Raw genomic sequence first — 22,431 nt, forward strand, 5'->3', positions numbered from 1 at the left:
AGCTAGAAGACACTGCACAGGATGCAAAGCAAACTACTACAGGCGCCTTGGGGATCGGTGCTTCAGATGATACGGATTTCGAGGACTTGTACACAAAGTATAAGGTCAGTGCTGAAGATGGTCCTCTCTACAGTAAAAGTTTACTAATGGTAGTACTTATAATGGAATAAAACTTAGAGACCTCCAGGAGGTTGATACCGAGTAAAGTGCAAGTTACTGCAAAATCTGTGTAAACGACTGAGACTTTGCTTCGAAGTTGGATTAGAGACCTTTTGTTATTTGTCAGTGTTAGTACGTTTATTTGTTAACCAAAGGCCACACAAACCCCCAAATATGATTTTTTTTCAATGCAGAGCTGTTTACTTGCGAAATCACTTGACAAGTGTATATGTTGTGGACGTCTGGAAACCCAAATTTCTTACCATATTAACTGCATAACATGTTGATCGCAGTTGGAAATAAATCGTCGTCTTAGGTATTCCAGAACGTTATTTCTGTATTCCAGAGATTATCTGGTCAATTTATGTGATGGTGTGCTGTGAAATGTTTGCAGCAACGTGATTCATTTGTGTTTTATAACTGTATGCTGGCCATTAGCAGATTGGTTAATGATATATATGATCAGAAAAAAATACTACCTTACGTACATGGTATTAGTTCTCATTTAACACTTTGGAGTGAAAGTTTTGTCTAACTTGCTTGCCTGCCTTTGTTACTGAGTAAAGGATCAAAGAGATTGGGCTCACACAATATACTTATTTCTGTGCTGCAGACAGTTTCATGTAAGTTTTTTTTTTAAAGCTCATTGCCAAATGCCCCGCACTTTTCCGGTATCTTGGTTGTTGTGGCAGTGATCTGTAATGTAGCCAGAGTACTGGGTTAGGTGGGAAAGTGATAATTTGTTGCAAAGTGGCGAAGCCAACAAATTTGAATGCCATATAAATGTTGTGGTAACAGATTAACCTGTAGCATAGTCTAGCTGTATTTAACACACACTTCATCATAAAACTAAAAATGCAAGGTAGGTTCGGAAAATTTATATTAGATAATAGGATTGTCTACAACAATTATTCAGGTACATATTATGTCAAAGAGGCTTCAGAAAGTAAGATAGACATTGTCCTATGCTAAGACTGACCCACAAGAAAGTGTCTAGGCAGAAGAGAGGACATGTTCAGGTAACAGGTGCAGCACAGTTTGTAACTGAAATGGCATGTCAAGCTGGAAGCCTCCTGCAAAGTTGAGATACGTGGGACAATAAAATTCTTGTGGGTAAAATGCCTGATTTGCACACAGATTCACTGTGAAGTTCTGGTGTTATATGGATCAGATGTGATGTCATCTCTAGCCATAGTGAAGTGGTGCCAACATTTTGACCAGGGCCACATAGATATGAGTGATGCTGACCAGGAAGGAAGGCTATTGAGATCAATCTCAGAGGACAATGCACAGTCAATCAAGGAAGAACATGGGGGGTGGGGGAATTTCCAACAGTAAAGACGTTAACACAGCAGTTATGAAATGGCTCCATGACCAAGGAGAGAACATTCCAATCATTGTATACAGACACTTGGCGACTATGTTGAAAATAGCTTTGTTTTTTTGTGTCACATTGAAGTGTAGGGCACTTGGCCTGTTGCAATAATATGTGATGTAGTTTTTGAAGTATCCTCATACATCCCCAGTTGAGAGACCTATGAGCCATGGACACCACCCTCAACTGGATGAAGGATTGTGTGGATAGCTTAGTCTGATTGGTCATTCGCATTGGTATAGTGTTGGCATTGGAAACATAACACACGGTGGAATTCAAAACAGTTAAAGAAAGCCATATATAGCATAATTACTACAAAACCTTTTTGTGAAAGTGTTGCACTCTAAAGTAATATTCCACATTACAGTATGTAATTTAAGATTTGAATTTCTGTAGTGTACTCTAAAGGAGAAGTGTACTTACATTCTTTCACAAAGTTTTCCGAGAATTAATATCAAAATATCAATAGTTTTTATTTTTTGGACATGTCCCAAAATATTTGACTCTAGTTGTACAATGACATTCTGTTCTTTAATGGCATGTTCTTGGCAACATTTAAAAGTCTACAGAAAGACAGCTGACAGTAGACAGTGACACAGGTACAGTCGTGATGTACCAGAGTGCTGTGAAAGGACATAGTGATTGAGAAATGTAATTAGTTCTGTCATACTGAGAGATCATAGTTGTGTGCTGTGGACCCATCCAGTCAAAGGCTTTAGATTTCTTACCCTGAGCAAGTAGAATGTTGGTTGTCTGTCTCTGTCTTGGCTTTCAGATCTAACATTTCTTCTTGAGAGTATTTACATACTGGTTGTTAGTGCATGCATGCACGCATCAACTTGAACACACTCCCAGAACTCGTTAAAATGTGGGGTGTGCCAAGGTCTTTTACAAGTAGCGGACTATTGGGGTACAAATAGTTAATAAACACTAGGCAAAACATTGCATAATTCAAGCAGCAAGGTTACAGTTTACATGAGCATTCATATTGGCTTCGTAAATCAGAATTTTCATTACTCTTGCAATAGCTGTTGGCTAGACTGCAAGTGAATATGGTTGCTACTTCTGCGTGAACTTAACCATTGAACTTTCTTCCCATCTTGTCAAATTAGCCCATATAAGAACAGGGTACATGCATGTACAAAAATTAGTGATTGTTGGTCCATAAATGAGGTGTGATCAAAAAGTAAATGAGTGTTTCTGTTTTTGTTAAAAAAGTTTTGTTCATTCATCAGCATCAACTTTGAACTTTTCAAAGTAATCCCCCTCAGTGCTTTTTCCAGTTGTGGAAGTGCTTCTGGAATTCACTTATCATTATGGTGTTCAGTTCCTTCAGGGATTCTGTTTTTATCTCATCAATGGTGGGCGCTGATGACCACTCTGTTTAGTGCACGAAAACCTCAAAAAAAAAAAAAAGCACAAAAAAAAAATCAGTGGTGGCAGCAAACTGATGTCCTTTCATGATTCTCTTCAGTCTCAGGAATAGAAAGAAGTTGCAGGGGCCATGCCCAGCCAATGTATAATTTCTTTTACTTTGTATTTAATTTTTTTTCCCCCAGCCCAAAATTTCATGACAAAGCATTGAGGTGTGAGTGGGACAATTTTGGTGAAGCATTTTCCATTAGTGGTTTTGTCGCAGTTTGGTTGTTTCCTTCAAGTTGCTTCACACAAGCGGCACATAACTTTCAGGTAATTCCTTGTTGACGGTGAGAAGAACTTTCACATGTGATGGAGACTTGTAGAATATTTTTGAGTATTGGCTCTTCAGGCAGTTTCTGTTGCGATGCAGTGGGCCTCGGTTCCAAAGTCCTACCCATGTTTCGTCACCTCTTATAACCTTCTTTAGAAGTTCTGAATTGTTAATTTCATTCAGCAGTTCCTGAGCGATTTCAGAACAAACTTTGCTGCTGCACATTTCATGCCCAAAAATCCAGAAAAATTTGTTGTCATGAGCCAAAGGACGTCATTAGCAATCTCTCTACTAGTGATTCACCAATTTTCTAGAATCATTTTCTTTTCTACTTCCACAGTGTTATCGCCAATTGATGTGCCACGGCATCCAAGGCGGTTGTCCCCTTCAGTGTATATTCAGCTGTCTTCGAAACATTTATACCACTCGGAAAACTCTTGTCTTAATCATAGTAGATTCGCTGAGACACAGGCAACAATTTGAACACGGTGCTGCAGTTTATTTCATTTTTCAAGCAGTTTAATGCAAGGCCTTCAATCCATCTTCGTTTTTTTAAGTAACAATTTGCCAAGCACTCGAAAATGCGTATAACCTTCTTGACTGTCAACAATAAACTAAATATTAAAAACAGCTGAAAATGAAAACATACATCAGGAACCTGTATATCAACAAGATAAAAACTATTTTGAATGTGGGATATGTAAAGCCCTGAAATTAAAAAGTTCCCGTGACTTTTTGATCACACCTTGTATGTTTTTCCAAGTTTTTCTTTCGTCCTAGGATTCTAATGAACTTTCCTACATTTCCTTGTATTTGTTTTCACTTTTGCATTTGTCTCCTGGTGTGTAAAGAAACTCTTGGTCCAAAGACTATCATCTTACAACCCGTGTGCGTGTGGGCGCATGCGCGTGCATGTGTGTGTGCATCCCACAGTTTGGTTATCTGGTTCTAAGACTCTTAATATTTATTTCTTTACCATATATTTCATAATCAATTATAGTAATCCACTTGCTGTGAAAAGAGCATTATTTGCTCAGCGCTATGTTGTGTCCTTTGTTGTTCTACTGAGCTCTTGGTCATAGTTTGGTGAGGGCCATTCGCTTCAGAGGACCTAAGGCTGTGTAGAGGTTTTGGAATGATCCAGGGTATTTTGGTTAAGCTGTTCCGGACCATGGTGACATTGGGTGACAAGAGCAGTGTTCTTAATTCTCCTTTAATCTCTATAGACCAACTATAAAGGAGCCATTTCAGTATAATACTACAAGGGAGAACAAAAAGTAAGTTACTCAATTAAACATTTTAATTTGATTGAACCTCTACAAAATACATCACCTCCAACAATATTCATCAGGCCTAAAGCACTTCTCAACATTTCATGTACTGATTAGTGCATTCATCATATTTTTTCCTGTTTCTTCTGTGCCCTTTTAGGACTATTTTGGATTGATGTGAGAGAAAAATGTGACAAGGAGTCAGGCTAAAAGTAAAATAGGTGTGAATTGCTTTTGTTTTGTTTTTTGACTAAAACAGTCGGACACTCAATGATGCTTGACCAGGTGCATTCTCATAGTGGTGGAGCCAATCCTTTCATCACCAAAATTCAGGCTGCTTTTTTATAACACTGTCACTGATTAACTGTTCCACGTTGGGAACAAGTTCTTGGTAGACTATTGCCTTAATGTCTGATGAGTGGTAGGGACAGACATTGTTTTCACATACCCAACTGTTTTGCATACTATGATCATATGGTGTAGTCTTCCTTTACCTAAACTGGTGCTTGGTTCCTGAGTCATACCTAAGGCTCCATATTTTCTGTGATAAAATTATGCTTTTGTTTTGATTGAGAGAGAAATATTACTTATTTAATATAACAAAATCATTAACATATTAGATGGTAAGGTGCACTCAGTCAGCTTTCAGAAAAAAGCAAAAAGTTGTTTAACACTGTGTTTATTTTCTGCTTTTTGCTGTGCCTTGGTGTTCCTGTAATTGATTTATGTAAGTATTACATAACTGTGGATTGGCGTTAACAGAATGTAGTCGAAAACAAAACTAGAAAGTCCCAGGCAAACATAGACCTCTGGCTACATCACAAATCAGTTCGTAATGTCAATCAATCAATTGGTTGTTCCAACTTGCAATCAGATTGTCACCTTCCAACCTAATGAAGACATTGGACTCTGCTATAGACCAGTGTGTCACAACAGTGTAGATTTTTTCCTTGAGGCAAAATGGTTAATATTATTACAACACAGACAGTGCAGACATGCTCTATATATAACAATAAAAAATCATTTAAGCAGCAAAAGCAGAAAATGAAGAAATGGTCATCCAGACAACACAAGAATTGTCACCACAACCAAGATTCTTACACTCAGGTGACGAAATTGTTAGTGAATTCAATATTCTGAGACCTACAGTGTAGAGGGTGTGCTAGGAATACCAAATTTCAGGAAATACCTCTCACCACGGATGGTGCAGTGGCCAATGGCATTCACTTAACGACTGTGAACATCAGTGTTTGCATAGATTTATCAGCATTAACAGACAAGCATCGGTGCATGAAATAACCACATAAATCAAAGTGGAATGTACTGCAAATGTCTCCATTAGGACAGTGTGGAGAAATTTAGCGTTAATGGTCCGTGACAGCAGATGACTGATGCAAGTGTCTTTGCTAACAGCACGACATCGCCTGCAACACCTGTCCTGGGCTCATTACCATATCGGTTGGACCCTAGATGACTGGAAAACAGGACTTGGTGAGCTGAGTCCCGATTTCAGTTGGTAAGAGCTGATGGTAGGGTTGGAGAGTGGCACAGGCCCAATGAAGCTTTTGTCAAGAAGGCACTGTGCAAGCTGGCAGTGGCTCCATAATGGCGTGGGTTCTGTTTATGTGGAATGAACTGAGTTTTCTGATCCAACGGAACTGATCATTGACTGGAAGTGGTTGTGTTCGGCTATTTGGAGACCGTTTGTAGCCTTTTAGGGGCTCCATGCTCCCAAACAATCACGGAATTTTTATAGATGACAGTGCACTATGTCAAGAGGTCGCAGTTCTTCATGATTGATATGAAGAACATTGTGGACAGTTCAAGCAAATGGTCACTCAGGTTACCCGACATGAATCCCAGTGAACATTTATGGAACACAATCGAGAAGTCAGTTCATTCACAAAATCCTGAACCAGTAACACTTTCGCAGCTGTAGGCAGCTATAGAGGCAGCATGTCTCAGTATTTATGCAAGGGACTTCCGATGTCTTGAGTCCGTGCCACATAGAGTTGCTGCAACATGCTGGACAAAAGGTCTGACACTAGGTATTAGGAGGTATTGCATGGCTTCTGTCACCTCAATGTACGTTTCAGCATAAAAGGTGGTGGTGTGTGTGTGTGTGTGTGTGTGTGTGTGTGTGTGTGTGTGTGTGTGTGTGTGAGAGAGAGAGAGAGAGAGAGAGAGAGAGAGAGAGAGAGAGAGAGAGAGCAGAATGTGGTGGAAAGGTTATCAACAAAATATGATTAATTTTTATATTCGGGCCATGTGGATACATCTAGTTACAGCTGTTCATTGACTACACTCTACCACCCTCCCAAGGGTTCCTCCAACTTTAATGTAGGCACAGTACCCAACATCTACTCCGTACAAAAACAAACCGCAATGTGTGAATGGCCATTTGTAAAGTTAAGTAAAAACATGGTGCTGACAGAATGATTTCCACTCTGCAGTGGAGTGTGTACTTATATGAAACTTCCTGCCAGATTAAAACTGTGTTCCCCTCCTGACACTGGAACTAAAGCTGTGAATATGAATAGTGAGTCATAGCCAGTTTGCTCAGCACTTGCCCACAAAAGGCAAAAGTCCTATGTTCAAGTCCCTATATGGTGCACAGCTGTAATCTGCCAGGAAGTTTCATGGTTTCAATGAATTTTTCTGTTGTGTGTGCAACTGCATAACACATAAAGGAGATTGTGGTAAATTTTGTACTTCATTAAATTCAGTATGACTGAGTGACCTTGTATGTACCTCACATTACAGCCTGTAATCAGATGCTTATAAGCACATCAAACTGTGATGTTAAATATGACTAAATTATTAAATTATAAAAAGACTTGAAAAAACATATTTTAATGCGTAGGAGGCTAATAGTGGAGTAGAGTGGCAGCATCACAGGAGTATTGTTGCCTTCATGCTAGTTAGTTCAGTTACCTCCCTTCTGTTTGCACTTCCTCGTTTTTCCTGTGTACTAATCTCTTTACAATTGATGAAGGAATCGTACGAAGCCACAGAGATGATACAGTTTTCTTAGTGACAAAGATGATGTAAATAAAATAGAAAGAAACTTCCACATGGGAAAAATATATTAAAAACAAAGATTCCAAGACTTACCAAGTGGGAAAGTGCCGGCAGACAGGCACATGAACAAAACACACAAACACACACACAGAATTACTAGCTTTAGCAACCGATGGTTGCTTCTTCAGGAAGGAGAGGGAAAGGCGAAAGGATGTGGGTTTTAAGGGAGAGGGTAAGGAGTCATTCTAATCCCGGGAGCGGAAAGACTTCCCTTAGGGGGGAAAAAAGGACAGGCGTGCGCACACACACACACACACACACACACACACACACACACACACACACACACACACACACACACATACACAAGCAGATCTTTCCTCTCCCACATCCACACCGGCTGTACATAGCATCCTCCTACAGGCCAACCGCAAATTAGAACAACATGCCACCCTCCACCTCAAAAAACTATCCAATCTCCTGGTTTCCCACCTCCGGAAAGGCAACTCACTCACCCTCCACAACCTTTCCAACAAACCTCAACCTCCTCTCATTGCACACAGACCCAGTCTCTCCCATCTACTCAATCTCCCACTTCCAGCTCCAGTCCCCCCAACACCTCAAAATTCTAGTCAACACAATCTGGAACCACAACACCCCAATTCAGTAGTTAACCTTTCCTCCAAACCCCTCTCCCAATCGGAAACCTCTGTCCTATCCAAAGGCCTCACCTTCAGCCCCACTCCCAGGTTCAACCAAACTGCCCTTGTCAAAGATTTACTGTCCTACACTCGTAGTCTCTGCTGGAAATATCACTTTGCCATGAAGAAAAATAATCCTGATCCCACTCCTAATGATCCAACTCCCCAAGACACTATTCAAATTGAACCCTGCCTGCAACAGTTCCGTCCTCCATCACAGCGGGACCCACCTCCTCTTCCTCAAAATCACCCTCTCCAAACCTTCCAGGAATTTCTCACTTCCAGTCTTGCCTCTCAATCTTTCTTGAAAAACCTTAATCCTACTCCCAACATCACCACAGCCGAAGCCCAGGCTATCAGTGATCTGAAAGCTGACCGATCCATCATCATTCTTCCGGCTGACAAGGGTTCCACGACCGTGGTACTTGATCGTCGGGAGTATGTGGCTGAGGGACTGCGTCAGCTTTCAGACAACTCTACATACAAAATTTGCCAAGGTAATCCCATTCCTGATGTCCAGGCGGTGCTTCAAGGAATCCTCAGAACCTTAGGCCCCCTACAAAACCTTTCACCTGACTCCATCAAACTCCTGACCCCACCGACACCTCGCACTCCTACCTTCTACCTACTTCCTAAAATTCACAAACCCAAACATCCTGGCTGTCCCATTGTAGCTGGTTACCAAGCCCCCACAGAACGTATCTCTGCCTACGTAGATCAACACCTTCAACCCATTACATGCAGTCTCCCATCCTTCATCAAAGACACCAACCACTTTCTCGAACGCCTGGAATCCGTACCCAGTCTGTTACCCCCGGAAACCATCCTTGTAACCATTGATGCCACTTCCCTATACACAAATATCCCGCATGTCCAGGGCCTCGCTGCAATGGAGCACTTCCTTTCACGCCGATCACCTGCCACCCTACCTAAAACCTCTTTCCTCGTCACCTTAGCTAGCTTCATCCTGACCCACAACTTCTTCACTTTTGAAGGCCAGACATACCAACAATTAAAGGGAACAGCCATGGGTACCAGGATGGCCCCCTCGTATGCCAACCTATTTATGGGTCGCTTAGAGGAAGCCTTCTTGGTTACCCAAGCCTGCCAACCCAAAGTTTGGTACAGATTTATTGATGACATCTTCATGATCTGGACTCACAGTGAAGAACAACTCCAGAATTTCCTCTCCAACCTCAACTCCTTTGGTTCCATCAGATTCACCTGGTCCTACTCCAAATCCCATGCCACTTTCCTAGGCGTTGACCTCCATCTGTCCAATGGCCAGCTGCACACATCCGTCCACATCAAACCCACCAACAAGCAACAGTACCTCCATTATGACAGCTGCCACCCATTCCATATCAAACGGTCCCTTACCTACAGCTTAGGTCTTCATGGCAAACGAACCTGCTCGAGTCGTGAATCCCTGAACCATTACACCAACAACCTGAAAACAGCTTTCACATCCCGCAACTACCCTCCCAAACTGGTATAGAAGCAGATAATCAGAGCCACTTCCTCATCCCCTCAAACCCAGAACCTCTCACAGAAGAACCCCAAAAGTGCCCCACTTGTAACAGAATACTTCCCGGGACTGGATCAGACCTTGAATGTGGCTCTCCAGCAGGGATACGACTTCCTAAAATCCTGCCCCGAAATGAGATCCATCCTTCATGAAATCCTCCCCACTCCACCAAGAGTGTCTTTCCGCCGTCCACCTAACCTTCGTAACCTCTTGGTTCATCCCTATGAAATCCCCAAACCACCTCCCCTACCCTCTGGCTCCTACCCTTACAACCGCCCCCGGTGTAAAACCTGTCCTATGCACCCTCCCACCACCACCTACTCCAGTCCTGTAACCCGGAAGGTGTACACGATCAAAGGGAGAGCCACATGTGAAAGCACCCACGTGATTTACCAACTGACCTGCCTGCACTGTGATGCTTTCTATGTGGGAATGACCAGCAACAAACTGTCCATTCGCATGAATGGACACAGGCAGACAGTGTTTGTTGGTAATGAGGATCACCCTGTGGCTAAACATGCCTTGATGCACGGCCAGCACATCTTGGCACAGTGTTACACCGTCAGAGTTATCTGGATACTTCCCACCAACACCAACCTATCCGAACTCCGGAGATGGGAACTCGCCCTTCAGTATATCCTCTCTTCTCGATATCCGCCAGGCCTCAATCTCAGCTAATTTCAAGTTGCCGCCACTCATACCTCACCTGTCTTTCAACAACTTCTTTGCCTCTGTACTTCCGCCTCGACCGACATCTCTGCCCTTACTCTTTGCCTTTAAATATGTCTGCTTGTGTCTGTGTATGTGCGGATGGATATGTGTGTGTGTGTGTGTGTGTGTGTGTGTGTGTGTGTGTGTGTGTGTGTGTGCGAGTGTACACCTGTCCTTTTTTTCCCTAAGGGAAGTCTTTCCGCTCCCGGGATTGGAATGACTCCTTACCCTCTCCCTTAAAACCCACATCCTTTCATTTTTCCCTCTCCTTCCTTCCTTCCTGACGAAGCAACTGCCAGTTGCGAAAGCTCGTAATTCTGTGTGTGTGTTCGTGTGTTTTGTTCATGTGCCTATCTGCCGGCGCTTTCCCCGCTTGGTAAGTCTTAGAATCTTTGTTTTTAATATATATATATATATATATATATATATATATATATATATATATATATATATATATATTAAAAACAAAAATTCCAAGACTTACCAAGCGGGAAAGCGCCGGTAGATAGGCACAATGAATAAAACACACACACAGATTATCGAGCTTTCGCAACTGGCGGCTGCTTCGTCAGGAAAGAGGGAAGGGAAAGGAAAGATGAAAGGATGTTGGTTATAAGGGAGAGGGTAAGGAGTCATTCCAATACCGGGAGCGGAAAGACTTACCTTAGGGGGGGGAAAAGAATAGGTAATACTTGCGCAGGCACACACACACACACACACACACACACACACCCATCAATACATACACAGATACAAGCAGACATATTTGAAGGCAAAGATTAAGGGCAGAGATGTAAGTCGAGGCGGAAGTGTGGAGGCAAATATGTTGTTGAAAGACAGGTGAGGTATGAGTGGCAGCAACTTGAAATTAGCGGAGATTGAGGCCTGGTGGATAATAAGAAGAGAGGATATATTGAAGGGCGAGTTCCCATCTCCGGAGTTCGGATAGGTTGGTGTTGGTAGGAAGTATCCAGATAACTCGGACGGTGTAACACTGTGCCAAGATGTGCTGGCCGTGCACCAAGGCATGTTTAGCCACAGGGTGATCCTCATTACCAACAAACACTGTCTGCCTGTGTCCATTCATGCGAATGGACAGTTTGTTGCTGGTCATTCCCACATAGAAAGTGTCACAGTGTAGGCAGGTCAGTTGGTAAATCACGTGGGTGCCCTCACACGTGGCTCTGCCTTTGATCGTGTACACCTTCCGGGTTACAGGACTGGAGTAGGTGGTGGTGGTGGGAGGGTGCATAGGACAGGTTTTACACCAGGGGCAGTTACAAGGGTAGGAGCCAGAGGGTAGGGAAGGTGGTTTGGGGATTTCATAGGGATGAACCAAGAGGTTACGAAGGTTAGGTGGACGGCGGAAAGACACTCTTGGTGGAGTGGGGAGAATTTCATGAAGGATGGATCTCATTTCGGGGCAGGATTTTAGGAAGTCGTATCCCTGCTGGGAAGAGGGTGGGGAGTCGTTCCAATCCCAGGAGCGGGGGGACTTCCCTTGGGGAAGTCTTTCTGCTCCCGGGATTGGAATGACTCCTTACCCTCTCCCTTAAAACCCACCTCGTTTCATCTTACCCTCTCCTTCCCTCTTTCCTGAAGAAGCAACCGCCGGTTGCGAAAGCTAGAAATTCTGTGTTTGTTTTATTCATTGTGCCTATCTACCGGCACTTTCCCGCTTGGTAAGTCTTGGAATCTTTGTTTTTAATATATTTTTCCCGTGTGGAAGTTTCTTTCTATGTGTGTGTGTTTTTTTTTATGATCAATAAAGTGCGACTGCTTTAACTCTACATTATTCACAGAATATTTCTATTGATGAAACTCTGTAGATTCAACTTATCTAAAAATTAAGAAGAAAGAAGTCATTACTCTAATTTTGTAAGATACACATGCTGTGGTGTGGCCCAGTCGGTATGGCTGGAAATGAAGAACACACTTTGTATGTCATGATCATAGCGTAGCAGCTTTTGTTGTTCAAAGATGACCAGTTTCAACAGTCTTATGCTCCGATCATCTGACCTAAAGGGGGGGGGGGGGGGAGGGCATACAAAATTCCATTTACCTTATGGAACTTGCTATAAAATTGCCGTATTACATTACATGAACTCAAAGCATAAAAGGCACTCCACACAAAATAAATTGATGAAAACTCAGTTGATTAAATGCATACTTGTCTCACCACTGGATGGTGTGTGTGGTACAAACTAAATGACCACATGCTGTGGTTACAGGTAATGAATAGCGATGCACCAGAAATAAATGTGTGTTTTTCAAAATGCTCAATGTAACGATTAAGAATGCCGCCTGACTATTCATATAAAATTACTACAGGTTTATGCTCCATACAAAATCTGTAGTAAATACATACTGTCTGCTTATTGATAGTGAGAAAACAGTAATAACCAAAAAATTTTTAAAAAAATGACCTATATCTTTAACAAAGCTATGTGACTTAAAAAGAAAACCTCACTGGTGCAAGCACGAATGAACTGGCCAGATCTGGTGGGGTCCTGAAGAGTATTAGGCGGAAAGGAGGGCAGTGGGGGCGTGGGAATTGCACACAAAAACCACACAGGGCCAAACTTACTTCTAAAGTCATCCGATTCAAATGCAACCCTTACTGGATATGAGGTGTCTTATTACAGTACCAATTGTAGTGTACCCCCACCCCCCTTATTATGTTTTTGCTGTAGATCAAATGATGGCTGCATAAGGCTGGGGCATCTGGTCAACATGGAACAATAAAAGTGTCTACACTGCTGTCACGGCATATGAAGTGTGTTCTTCAGTTTCAATTACTCTCGTTCTTGCATGACCTTGACAAGTATTCAGGTACTCCTTCTCCTGACCACTGAAGCTAAGTTACAGAGCATCATTGCCACATGTAAAATTGCATGGTGTGGGACTATTGTTGTTGTTGTGACATATACTTGTAAATTTTGCAGAAGCTTCAAAGGCAACTGGAATTCTTAGCTGTACAGGAAGAATACATAAAAGACGAGCAGCGCAACTTGAAAAAGGAGTACCTGCATGCGCAGGAGGAAGTTAAGCGGATACAGAGTGTTCCCCTGGTTATTGGGCAGTTTCTCGAGGCTGTTGACCAGAATACTGGAATAGTTGGCAGCACTACAGGTATATTTTTTGCTGTTTCATTAATGGCTAGTTGTATATGTGAGCACCTGAGCACGAATACAATATTTCTCCAGTTTCTTTGTGAATCTTTTGAGAAACATCAAAATGCCTTACTTTAAGGAACAGTAATGCGGGAAAGTTTGCACCATCATTTTTCAACAAGTAATCTTTGTCTTGTTTGTTTCAGTCTGTCAGGAGTATGGGGTATACATTTGACAAACTGTAGTGATTCCCAATATCTCTACACCATCTCATTCTTCCTATTTTACTGTCTCAAAGATCCACGTTATTCTTAATGCCAACCCACGTATAACCTGCCACTGTTTCGTGTAATTCGATGTCTGTTACATTGCTGCATGTAGATTTTGTCACAAATACCAATTACTTACCAATCCTCTTGGACTTTTTTACCCAGTTAAAAGTGATAAATGCCATTGCACTTGATTTCTCCGTGGTCCTCGTGTTCACTTATATCCTTCTTCCTGTTGTGCTCGAAATTGATTCTGCATACATGTGCAGATCCTGCCGTGACCTATCTACCCAAATCTCCCACCACCCATGTCCCCTCCCCTGCTCTCACCACCTGTTAACCTCTGAAAACACTTCCTTTTTTTCCTTGTATTGGACTCATGGAAATTCTTGCCTGTGTGAGGATCACCACATACATAATGCAACATTTCGAAGGTTGCTAACTGATCTTACAATCTGACATAACTCAATTGTGACTGTAGATTTTTCCGGGCATATATTGCTAATGAAATCTTCTCAGCTTCCATCCAGATGGCTGTGCCAAATTCAACAACATTTTGACAGTCATTTTTATCATCATACGATGAAGTCAAAAGATGATAATGACACTCATCAAAATATCATAATGCCCTCAAGAGCTCGGCAACCATTTGCTAAGTACGGGATTGGCGACCCCGTGATTCCTGAGCTGGGGACTAATAAGCACCGCCAGTCTGCTGTTACCATAAGCTCTGGGCATGCTTCAGCGACCACCGTATGGCATGGCAGTGGAATGTTGTGTGTCTCGGAATGGGAGATCTTGGCTTGACTGCCCGGAATGGTTCCCACTTGTCGAGATTAACAGGGCAAAGCAGGTGGAACTACTTATGAAGACTGAAAAATTGGGTGAATGTAACTGTTGAACTGCATAACTCCCTTAGCTCTAGCAAGTGTGTGGTCACATGCCATGACATTATGGATAATGACATAGCCAAACTTAAACAAGAATGGGCATTGCAGAGGAGAGTGGATGTAGAGCAAAGGACGTGTAGAAATAATGGAGAAATTGAGAAGACCACCACTTTCATTGTGACCTTTAATTCTCCAACGTTGTCTGACCTCATCATGGCAGGTTTCATCTGAATTAGGCTTAGGCCTTCCATACCTAACCCAATGCAGTGCTACAAATGCCAGCGTTTTTGTCACATGAGGCCGAGTTTCAGGGGGGAAGTGACCTGTAGGAAATGTGGAAAGGCAGCCCATGAAGCTGGGATTGACTGTCCATCTCCAGAAGTCTGCATTAACTGCTCTGGGAGCCATCCAGTCTGGAGCAGAGACTGCCCTGTTTTTGCACATGAACAAAAACTTCAGGAAGCAAAAGTCAACAAGCGGATCCCCTATGCTGAAGTAAAAAATGAATATAAGGCGACGAAACCTTCCGTGTTTACCACTTCTTATGCTTCCATGGTGCAGAAACCTGTACCTAAGATTGATGGCTCGATGCAGGTGACGTCCAGTGTACAACCATACACCACCAGACCCTATACTTGCATGTGTACATGCCAAGGCAAAATGAGTAAGGATGAAGCAATCCAAGCAGCCACCACAGAAAAGACCAGCAGCAGTTTCATAATGAGTGCCAAGAAGACAGAAGAGAAGCAGAGTGCCTCTAAATGCTCCCTTTCCTCCTTATCTTCGAAGAGTCAGAGTGCAGGGAAATGTTCATGATGTTCGGGTCAAAAGCTGTCCTGAGCACTGTCAGGCATCATGTTTCACATCTGACTGATGAGGAGGACATCATGGAGTTAGATGCCTTGGATCCAAGCAGGCCCTTCCACTCACCCTCGCTCTACAAGTGCTTCACCTCCACGGTGCAAAGATAGGGTAAAAAACCACATTGATTTAATGGTTACCATTCTACAGTGAAACTTGCAGGTGTTCAGGATGCATGTGAAGGAACTCTGTCTCTTATCTCAGGGTAGACCACTGTGTCTCCCTCTTATCTCAAGGTAGATGTCTGTGTCTCCAGGAGACTCGTTTCCAACAATTGTACACCCCTGAGCTATGAAGCTATGTACTCCACAAAAAGGACGACCTGAGTGGGGAGAGAGCTAGAGGTGCCGTAGGTGTTTTCGTCAGTACCGGCTACCATTCCTTGCCCCTCTCATTTACTACAACTTTACAAGCAAATGCTATATCAGTGCATGTGCCCTTTACTTGCCCCCACATGATGAATAGACCCTAATTGACCTTATTACACAGCTCCCCTGACCCTTCATCCTCTGTGGTGATTTTAATGCACACAATGTGCTTCGAGGTTCTGCAACTACCTTCCCCTGGGGATAGAGCAATTTAGAAGCTTCTTGTGTCATCATGCGCATACTTGTTAAATGTGGGAGAGAGCACTCACTTCTGCACAGCAACTAGGTCGTCTCTGCCATTGATCTCTTGCTTTGCTCTCTGCTGTTGCTAACACTGCTCAGTGGGAAGGGGCCGATGACTTGCACTTCTCTATCTGGATTCATGTGCCAGGTGGGGTGGAAGCCGAAAGGAAACCGCCACAATGGGTGCTGAGTGCACTACTCCTCTCCTTTTTTGTTCCTTTACCCCTGCCTCCCTACCCCACAACTTCCTGATGCTATACCTGTCGCCAGTCTAGTCCCTGCACACTCCACCAGGCAGCGTTCGTCTTTCCCTCACAAGTACGCTATTATCCCTTCACCGTCCCTTTCGCACCATCTCCAGATTGATGCTTGCATCCCATGCATTCCAGCCTGAGATGATGGATTTGGCGTGTGTGTGTGTGTGTGTGTGTGTGTGTGTGTGTTTGTTTTTTTACTGATGGTGCGATGGCTGTGTGAGTTTCTTTTAATCATTGCATATCTGCAAGTTGACAAGTTTTCTTTATAGTAAGTAGCAATCTGTCTTTTCCTGCATCATTGCTGAGACGCAGTGTTGAATGCACCAGAAATTCAGTGCCCCTTTTCGTGCCTCTTATTGGTTATGTGAAAGTGTCATCCAATTGACTGTGCAAAACTAGTAGAACTGATGCCTTACCAACCTATGAAAAGTAGAGAGACAGCACCTTGACTGGCATCAGTCAGGATATGTTAATAAGTTTCACATGGAGGCCCTACAAAAGAGAGAGAGAGAGGGGGGGGGGGGGTTGCCTTACACTTGGATGAACTCAGTAATAGGTCACAAACACTGAAATAAACTGTGTGTGGTTGATAATTAGCATTTGTACGGGACCATATAGGGAGACACAAGGAATCTGGTTGTAAACAGTTTCTTTCTATTCTGAATTTTTAAGGCTTGCATATGGCTACTGATAATTCCAGCTGTTCTGTAAATTATATTTTTAGTTGATGTATTGATGCTAATATGGAGCTGGAAATTAAAATATCTCATTATTACTTTCTTTCATTCATTAAAACAATACTCATGATTGATATCCTTTTCATTTCTCGAGCTTTTTGTATCTCAAAATGAAATTCATGTTTTGTTTCTGGGTAGGTTCAAACTACTATGTCCGAATACTGTCGACAATTGACCGGGAACTTCTGAAACCTTCAGCAAGTGTTGCCCTCCACAAACACAGCAATGCACTGGTTGATGTTCTCCCACCTGAGGCTGACTCATCCATATCAATGCTCCAGGCAGGTAAGTCAGTATTTTTGTGACATCTATTACAGAATGTAAATATGTAATGTATTGTTGTGCAATCTTGCTGACTATGTGGTCACTCGGTTTCCTGAGTAAGTCCTGTCTAAGTGAAGTCATAAATGGTGTAGAATGATTTAGATAATGCGGTAGTCTAGCTAGCTCCTTTTGAATGTGAGTAAATACTTTCAAACTGCTTAGCAGATAGTTTACTGAGAATATTATTGTATTTAAGAAATACCATTTGTAGGCTATGTGGTGCTGTCATGACACTCATTAAATTATACATACCAGTTTCCAAGCACTTCATAATTCGTCTTATCTAATCATCTTGTGACACTAATTTTTGTTACAGATGAGAAGCCAGATGTAACATACTCTGACATAGGAGGTATGGACATGCAGAAGCAGGAAATTAGAGAGGCTGTGGAGCTGCCCTTGACACACTTTGAACTCTACAAGCAGATTGGTATTGACCCACCCCGTGGTGTACTGATGTATGGGCCACCAGGCTGTGGAAAGACCATGCTAGCAAAAGCTGTTGCTCATCATACTACTGGTACAAAGCTCTTACTTTTAGTAGTTCTGAGAAATGGAGTATTTCAGTTTTCATTTAATCTATGTCTCGTGTTTGGTTAATCAGTAAATGAAAACTGTCAAGTCTTTTTCTGAATAATTTATTTATTGCTAATTAGCAACTACAACTGTTCTTGTAGTTAAAGTGCACACTGACTCGCGCAACACCCTTACACTTCCACCAATAGCTTTTAAAATGTGAAACCTTGTGCAGTACTTTCTAAGGAGTTGAAAAAATTAAAATGAGTGTTATGGGAGTATGGCAAACATGAGTCATCAAAAAGCTTCCTTTATAATAATTACTATTTAAATTTGCTCCTCATTCTACATGTAATTGGTTAGTGGCAACTTAAAATTAAACTCTGGTGACATTCTCTTTTATTCACATTCACAAACAGGGTGTGTTTTTATTATATATATATGACTTAACCAAGCGGGAAAGTGCCGGTAGATAGGCACAATAAATAAAACACACACACAGAGTTTCTAGCTTTCGCAACCGACGGTTGCTTCTTCAGGAAAGAGGGAAGGAGAGGGAAAGACGAAAGGATGTGGGTTTTAAGGGAGAGGGTAAGGAGTCATTCCAATCCCGGGAGCGGAAAGACTTACCTTAGGGGGAAAAAAAGGACAGGTGTACACTCGTGAACACACACACACACACACACACACACACACACACACCAAATTTTTAATATTTTTAAATATATTTTTCCCATGTGTGGAAGTTTCTTTGTATTTTATATATATATATATATATATATATATATATATATATATATATATAAAACAGGAAAGTTACCAAATGCCTTTAAAAATGCTGGTTCATAAAAGATTAGTGATAAGGGAAAGTTGGCAACAGCTATGCTTAGGAGAGTAGTGTTGCCCTCCTGTCACGCTAATCCTTTTCATGCCATACATTATTTCAAAGATTTTAAATTAAGATCACTTGAATTTTTTAATAAAAATTTAGAATTCTTATCAAATGTGCTACGAAGTTTCAACTATGAAGTACAAAAACATATTCTGTGATTTGTTTGTAGCTTATTTTTCCAGCTATTTTATTATCTGAAAGATACATTATTTTAAAAATGCAGTTGGGGGGGGGGGGGGCTAATTGGATGAGTGTCTTTGTGTGTTGGGAGATCTAGAATTTTAACTATGCTTCTCACTGACACACTTCACATGTGTGTAAACTTTAATATTGGAAAGCTGTGTACTGTGTTCAACAAAAGTAACAAATGATTATTAGTTTCAGTATGAGTTCCCATTTATCCAATTTTTTTCTGGACAGTCGTGATTTTTTAACTCTTAAAGAGTAAAAATTTGTAATTAATTATAAGTGACACCAGTTTCAGACCTGGAGAAACAACTTTCATTGTAAAAAGTTACTATATCACACAGCAATGCACAAGCAGTAGTCTGCTCCACTGATAGGTATGGAACACACAATGAAAAGTGTGAAAGAAGCACAGTTTTTCAATTGATGATAGATTCTTCCAGCCGCACAGAATTCTAGCCAGTTCCTTTTGTGGTTACTGTTTACCATGTAGATAAAGGCACTAAATGTTGCAGTTGGTCAAATACCATATTGAAAGGGCAGAGCTTCTGACACTGCATGTCATAGAGGTGTTGGAAAAGTTTGATTTTACCAAAAATGTTGCAGCAGTTTTTGCTAACAACAAAAGCACCTATTATAAGAGAACCGAGGAAAAACAAAAGTGGTTTTTTATTGTAAGTTGCAAGAAAGTAGTGCAAATGACATAGTAAGAGTATGTGTACAGAGCTGTAGACACTACTTACACATTTGACATAAAATTTTTCTGGGTATGGTACTGTGTCATTGTATAAAACTACTGCTGGGAAAAAAACCAACATTTTGGGCACAGTTGCAGCAGCCTTCTTCTGGGTCTACTGGTGCATTCTAGCTATGCAGTGTCCCTTATATTTTGTTATTACTGTTCACTGTACATGCCATAATTTTAAAAAGATAGTTCATTTCATTGGTCACTTAAGGAGGAAGGCGAGGGAACTTTATTTTAATAGGTAATTGTGGTGGAGGGAGAGTGTAACCTCTGTTGTCTGTTGGCTCTTGTATTATGTGCCATGAGTGGTGGTCACTGTTGAATGAGAAGGTGGCTGCTGTTTACCAAATGCTGGACATTGTCTGTGTGGCGGCAGTTACTCGCCAGTAGTGAAAATAAATTATTGTGCCTTTATAAAGAATGATTCCATCCTAATTTTTTGCTCATTTGGTCTGTATTTCTGCACATTATTTTGAAAATGTTGTGACCTTGCTGAAAATAACTATAGTTTGAAATAAAAAATAAAGCAGTGGCAGGAATGTCAGTAGAGTTTCCAGATTAAAAGTTTTTCTTACACAGTCTCATTTGCTGCAAGTAAGTGGTTCCTTCTCCTTTTCTTATTACATATATAATCATACTTATTGTATATTTTTCATCCATTATTCTTTTCTTGATTTGCTTGTTCTCTAACCACTGTAATGGGTTGTGTGAACTGAATTTAAATCTTTCTTAATTGACGTGCAATGGTCTCTTTCAGGTTTGTAAACTTTCCACCAATTGAGTTGATATTTTCCAAAGATCTCAAATTATTCATTTAATTGATCACTTAATATGGTCGTCCTTATTACTTCTAATGAAACAGACAGAGGGAATTCACTTTTATGAACAAAACATGTGTAGTACAAAAAAATATATACTTAGCTGTTTGTATCATCCAGTGGCAAGAATAAAATTCATCCCTGTTTTGTAACAAGATGCATAGAGAAGAATTTTGGTGATAATCTCCATGATATTGACATAGTTGCTTCTGTTATTTAACCTTCTCTTTTGTTGAGTTCTGTGTAATCTGTCCATGTCAGCTTATTCATGACACTGTTGCCACATTTCACTTAAGCTTGTATTGTTATTCCGTGAACAGATCTTTTCAATCGCATGTGAAAAAACATAAAAGCAGTTACAAACACAAATTAATTTTATCTAGGTGTTAAAAATTGATTTTTATTAATTTAGTGTAATAACTACTTTCACTACATTTCAGCTGCATTCATCCGGGTAGTCGGCTCAGAATTTGTCCAGAAATATTTAGGGGAAGGCCCACGAATGGTGAGAGATGTATTTAGACTTGCCAAGGAAAATTCTCCTGCCATCATCTTCATCGATGAGATTGATGCCATTGCAACGAAGCGATTTGATGCGCAGACTGGTGCAGACCGAGAAGTGCAGAGAATTTTGTTAGAATTGCTGAACCAAATGGATGGCTTCGATCAGACTACAAATGTTAAGGTTAGTGCTGACTCCACATATTGATTTTTGGTATTTAATGTGTTGGCCCACAGCCACATTTCATCACTGATTTGGTCTATGATTAAGAGACTTATTGATTGTAGCAGAATGTAAATGATAATTAGGAACAAGATTAAATCATTTCTGTGCTTGTTCATTTCTTGTCATTTTAAAATCCTTTGCTGACTTGTCAGGACAATGTTTGATCTTATTAATCAATAACTCAAGGCAGAGATCTCATGATAGGTTTAAATATATGGTGGCGACTCTTATATATTAAAATAGAGATAAGAAATTGTTTCTGATTACAGACTCATTTGATTGCCCCCTGTCTAAATACAAAATATGAAAGAGTGGTATATTCAATCAATGGAAACTCTAGGTTGGAATAACAACAATTTAGGAAAAGGTAGAGTGCTACTTACCATAAAGGTGACGTTAAGTTGCAGACAGGCAGAATTAACACAGTTACACACAAGCTTTCGACCACAACATTCGTCACAAAAAGATAGAGAAATGCACACCTCATGCGCATGACTGTCAACTTTAGGCAGCTCAGACCTCTAGTTGAAGCCTGAGGTGCCAGAATTTTGCAACAGTGGAATTTCAAAGCTTGTTCGCCTCTATGATAAAGTGTCTAAATTTTTGTTGAGACTGTTGGAAAGTTGTATTTGTCACTTTCAAATGATTTTTTTTAAGTATTCATGCATTATCTACTTTCTGGATGGCCATGGTGCTTATGAAAGTCTAGGTGGACACTCCAATTTTAGCAATTATAACAGCCAAATATATAAAGAAAACCTTCGTGGTTCCGGGAGGCAACTGTGTGAAAACAATGATCTACAGAAAATCCGCATTTGTCAGAGGATAGAGCATCTGTCAAAGTTTTTAATTTGCATTATGCGTGTTAAATTCCGGTACCATTTAAGACATGACAAACATCAGTGCAATATTCAAACTCAAAACACTTCGTCGTCGAACACAGTAGTTATCCTTCCTTGTAACTTGTCCATATTCAGTGACATCGGAGGCAGGGACACACAATCTTTGATGTAACCCCATAAGATGAAG

The 22,431-nt window shown here is 41.1% G+C and overlaps 1 protein-coding gene across 2 annotated transcripts in view; it reads left to right on the top strand.

The window, feature by feature from the left end:
- LOC126291960 (26S proteasome regulatory subunit 6B) overlaps positions 1-22,431 on the top strand; it is a 57,206-nt gene that overhangs the window by 15,787 nt on the left and 18,988 nt on the right. For both annotated transcript variants that reach the window (XM_049985717.1, XM_049985716.1), the window contains 5 exons: positions 3-104; positions 13,402-13,588; positions 17,333-17,479; positions 17,835-18,038; positions 21,116-21,360. In XM_049985717.1, coding sequence (XP_049841674.1) covers positions 3-104; positions 13,402-13,588; positions 17,333-17,479; positions 17,835-18,038; positions 21,116-21,360 — 885 coding nt within the window. The remainder of the gene's footprint in view (positions 1-2; positions 105-13,401; positions 13,589-17,332; positions 17,480-17,834; positions 18,039-21,115; positions 21,361-22,431) is intronic.

The sequence above is a fragment of the Schistocerca gregaria genome, chromosome 9 (genome assembly GCF_023897955.1).
Source record: "Schistocerca gregaria isolate iqSchGreg1 chromosome 9, iqSchGreg1.2, whole genome shotgun sequence".
NCBI lineage: Eukaryota > Metazoa > Arthropoda > Insecta > Orthoptera > Acrididae > Schistocerca > Schistocerca gregaria.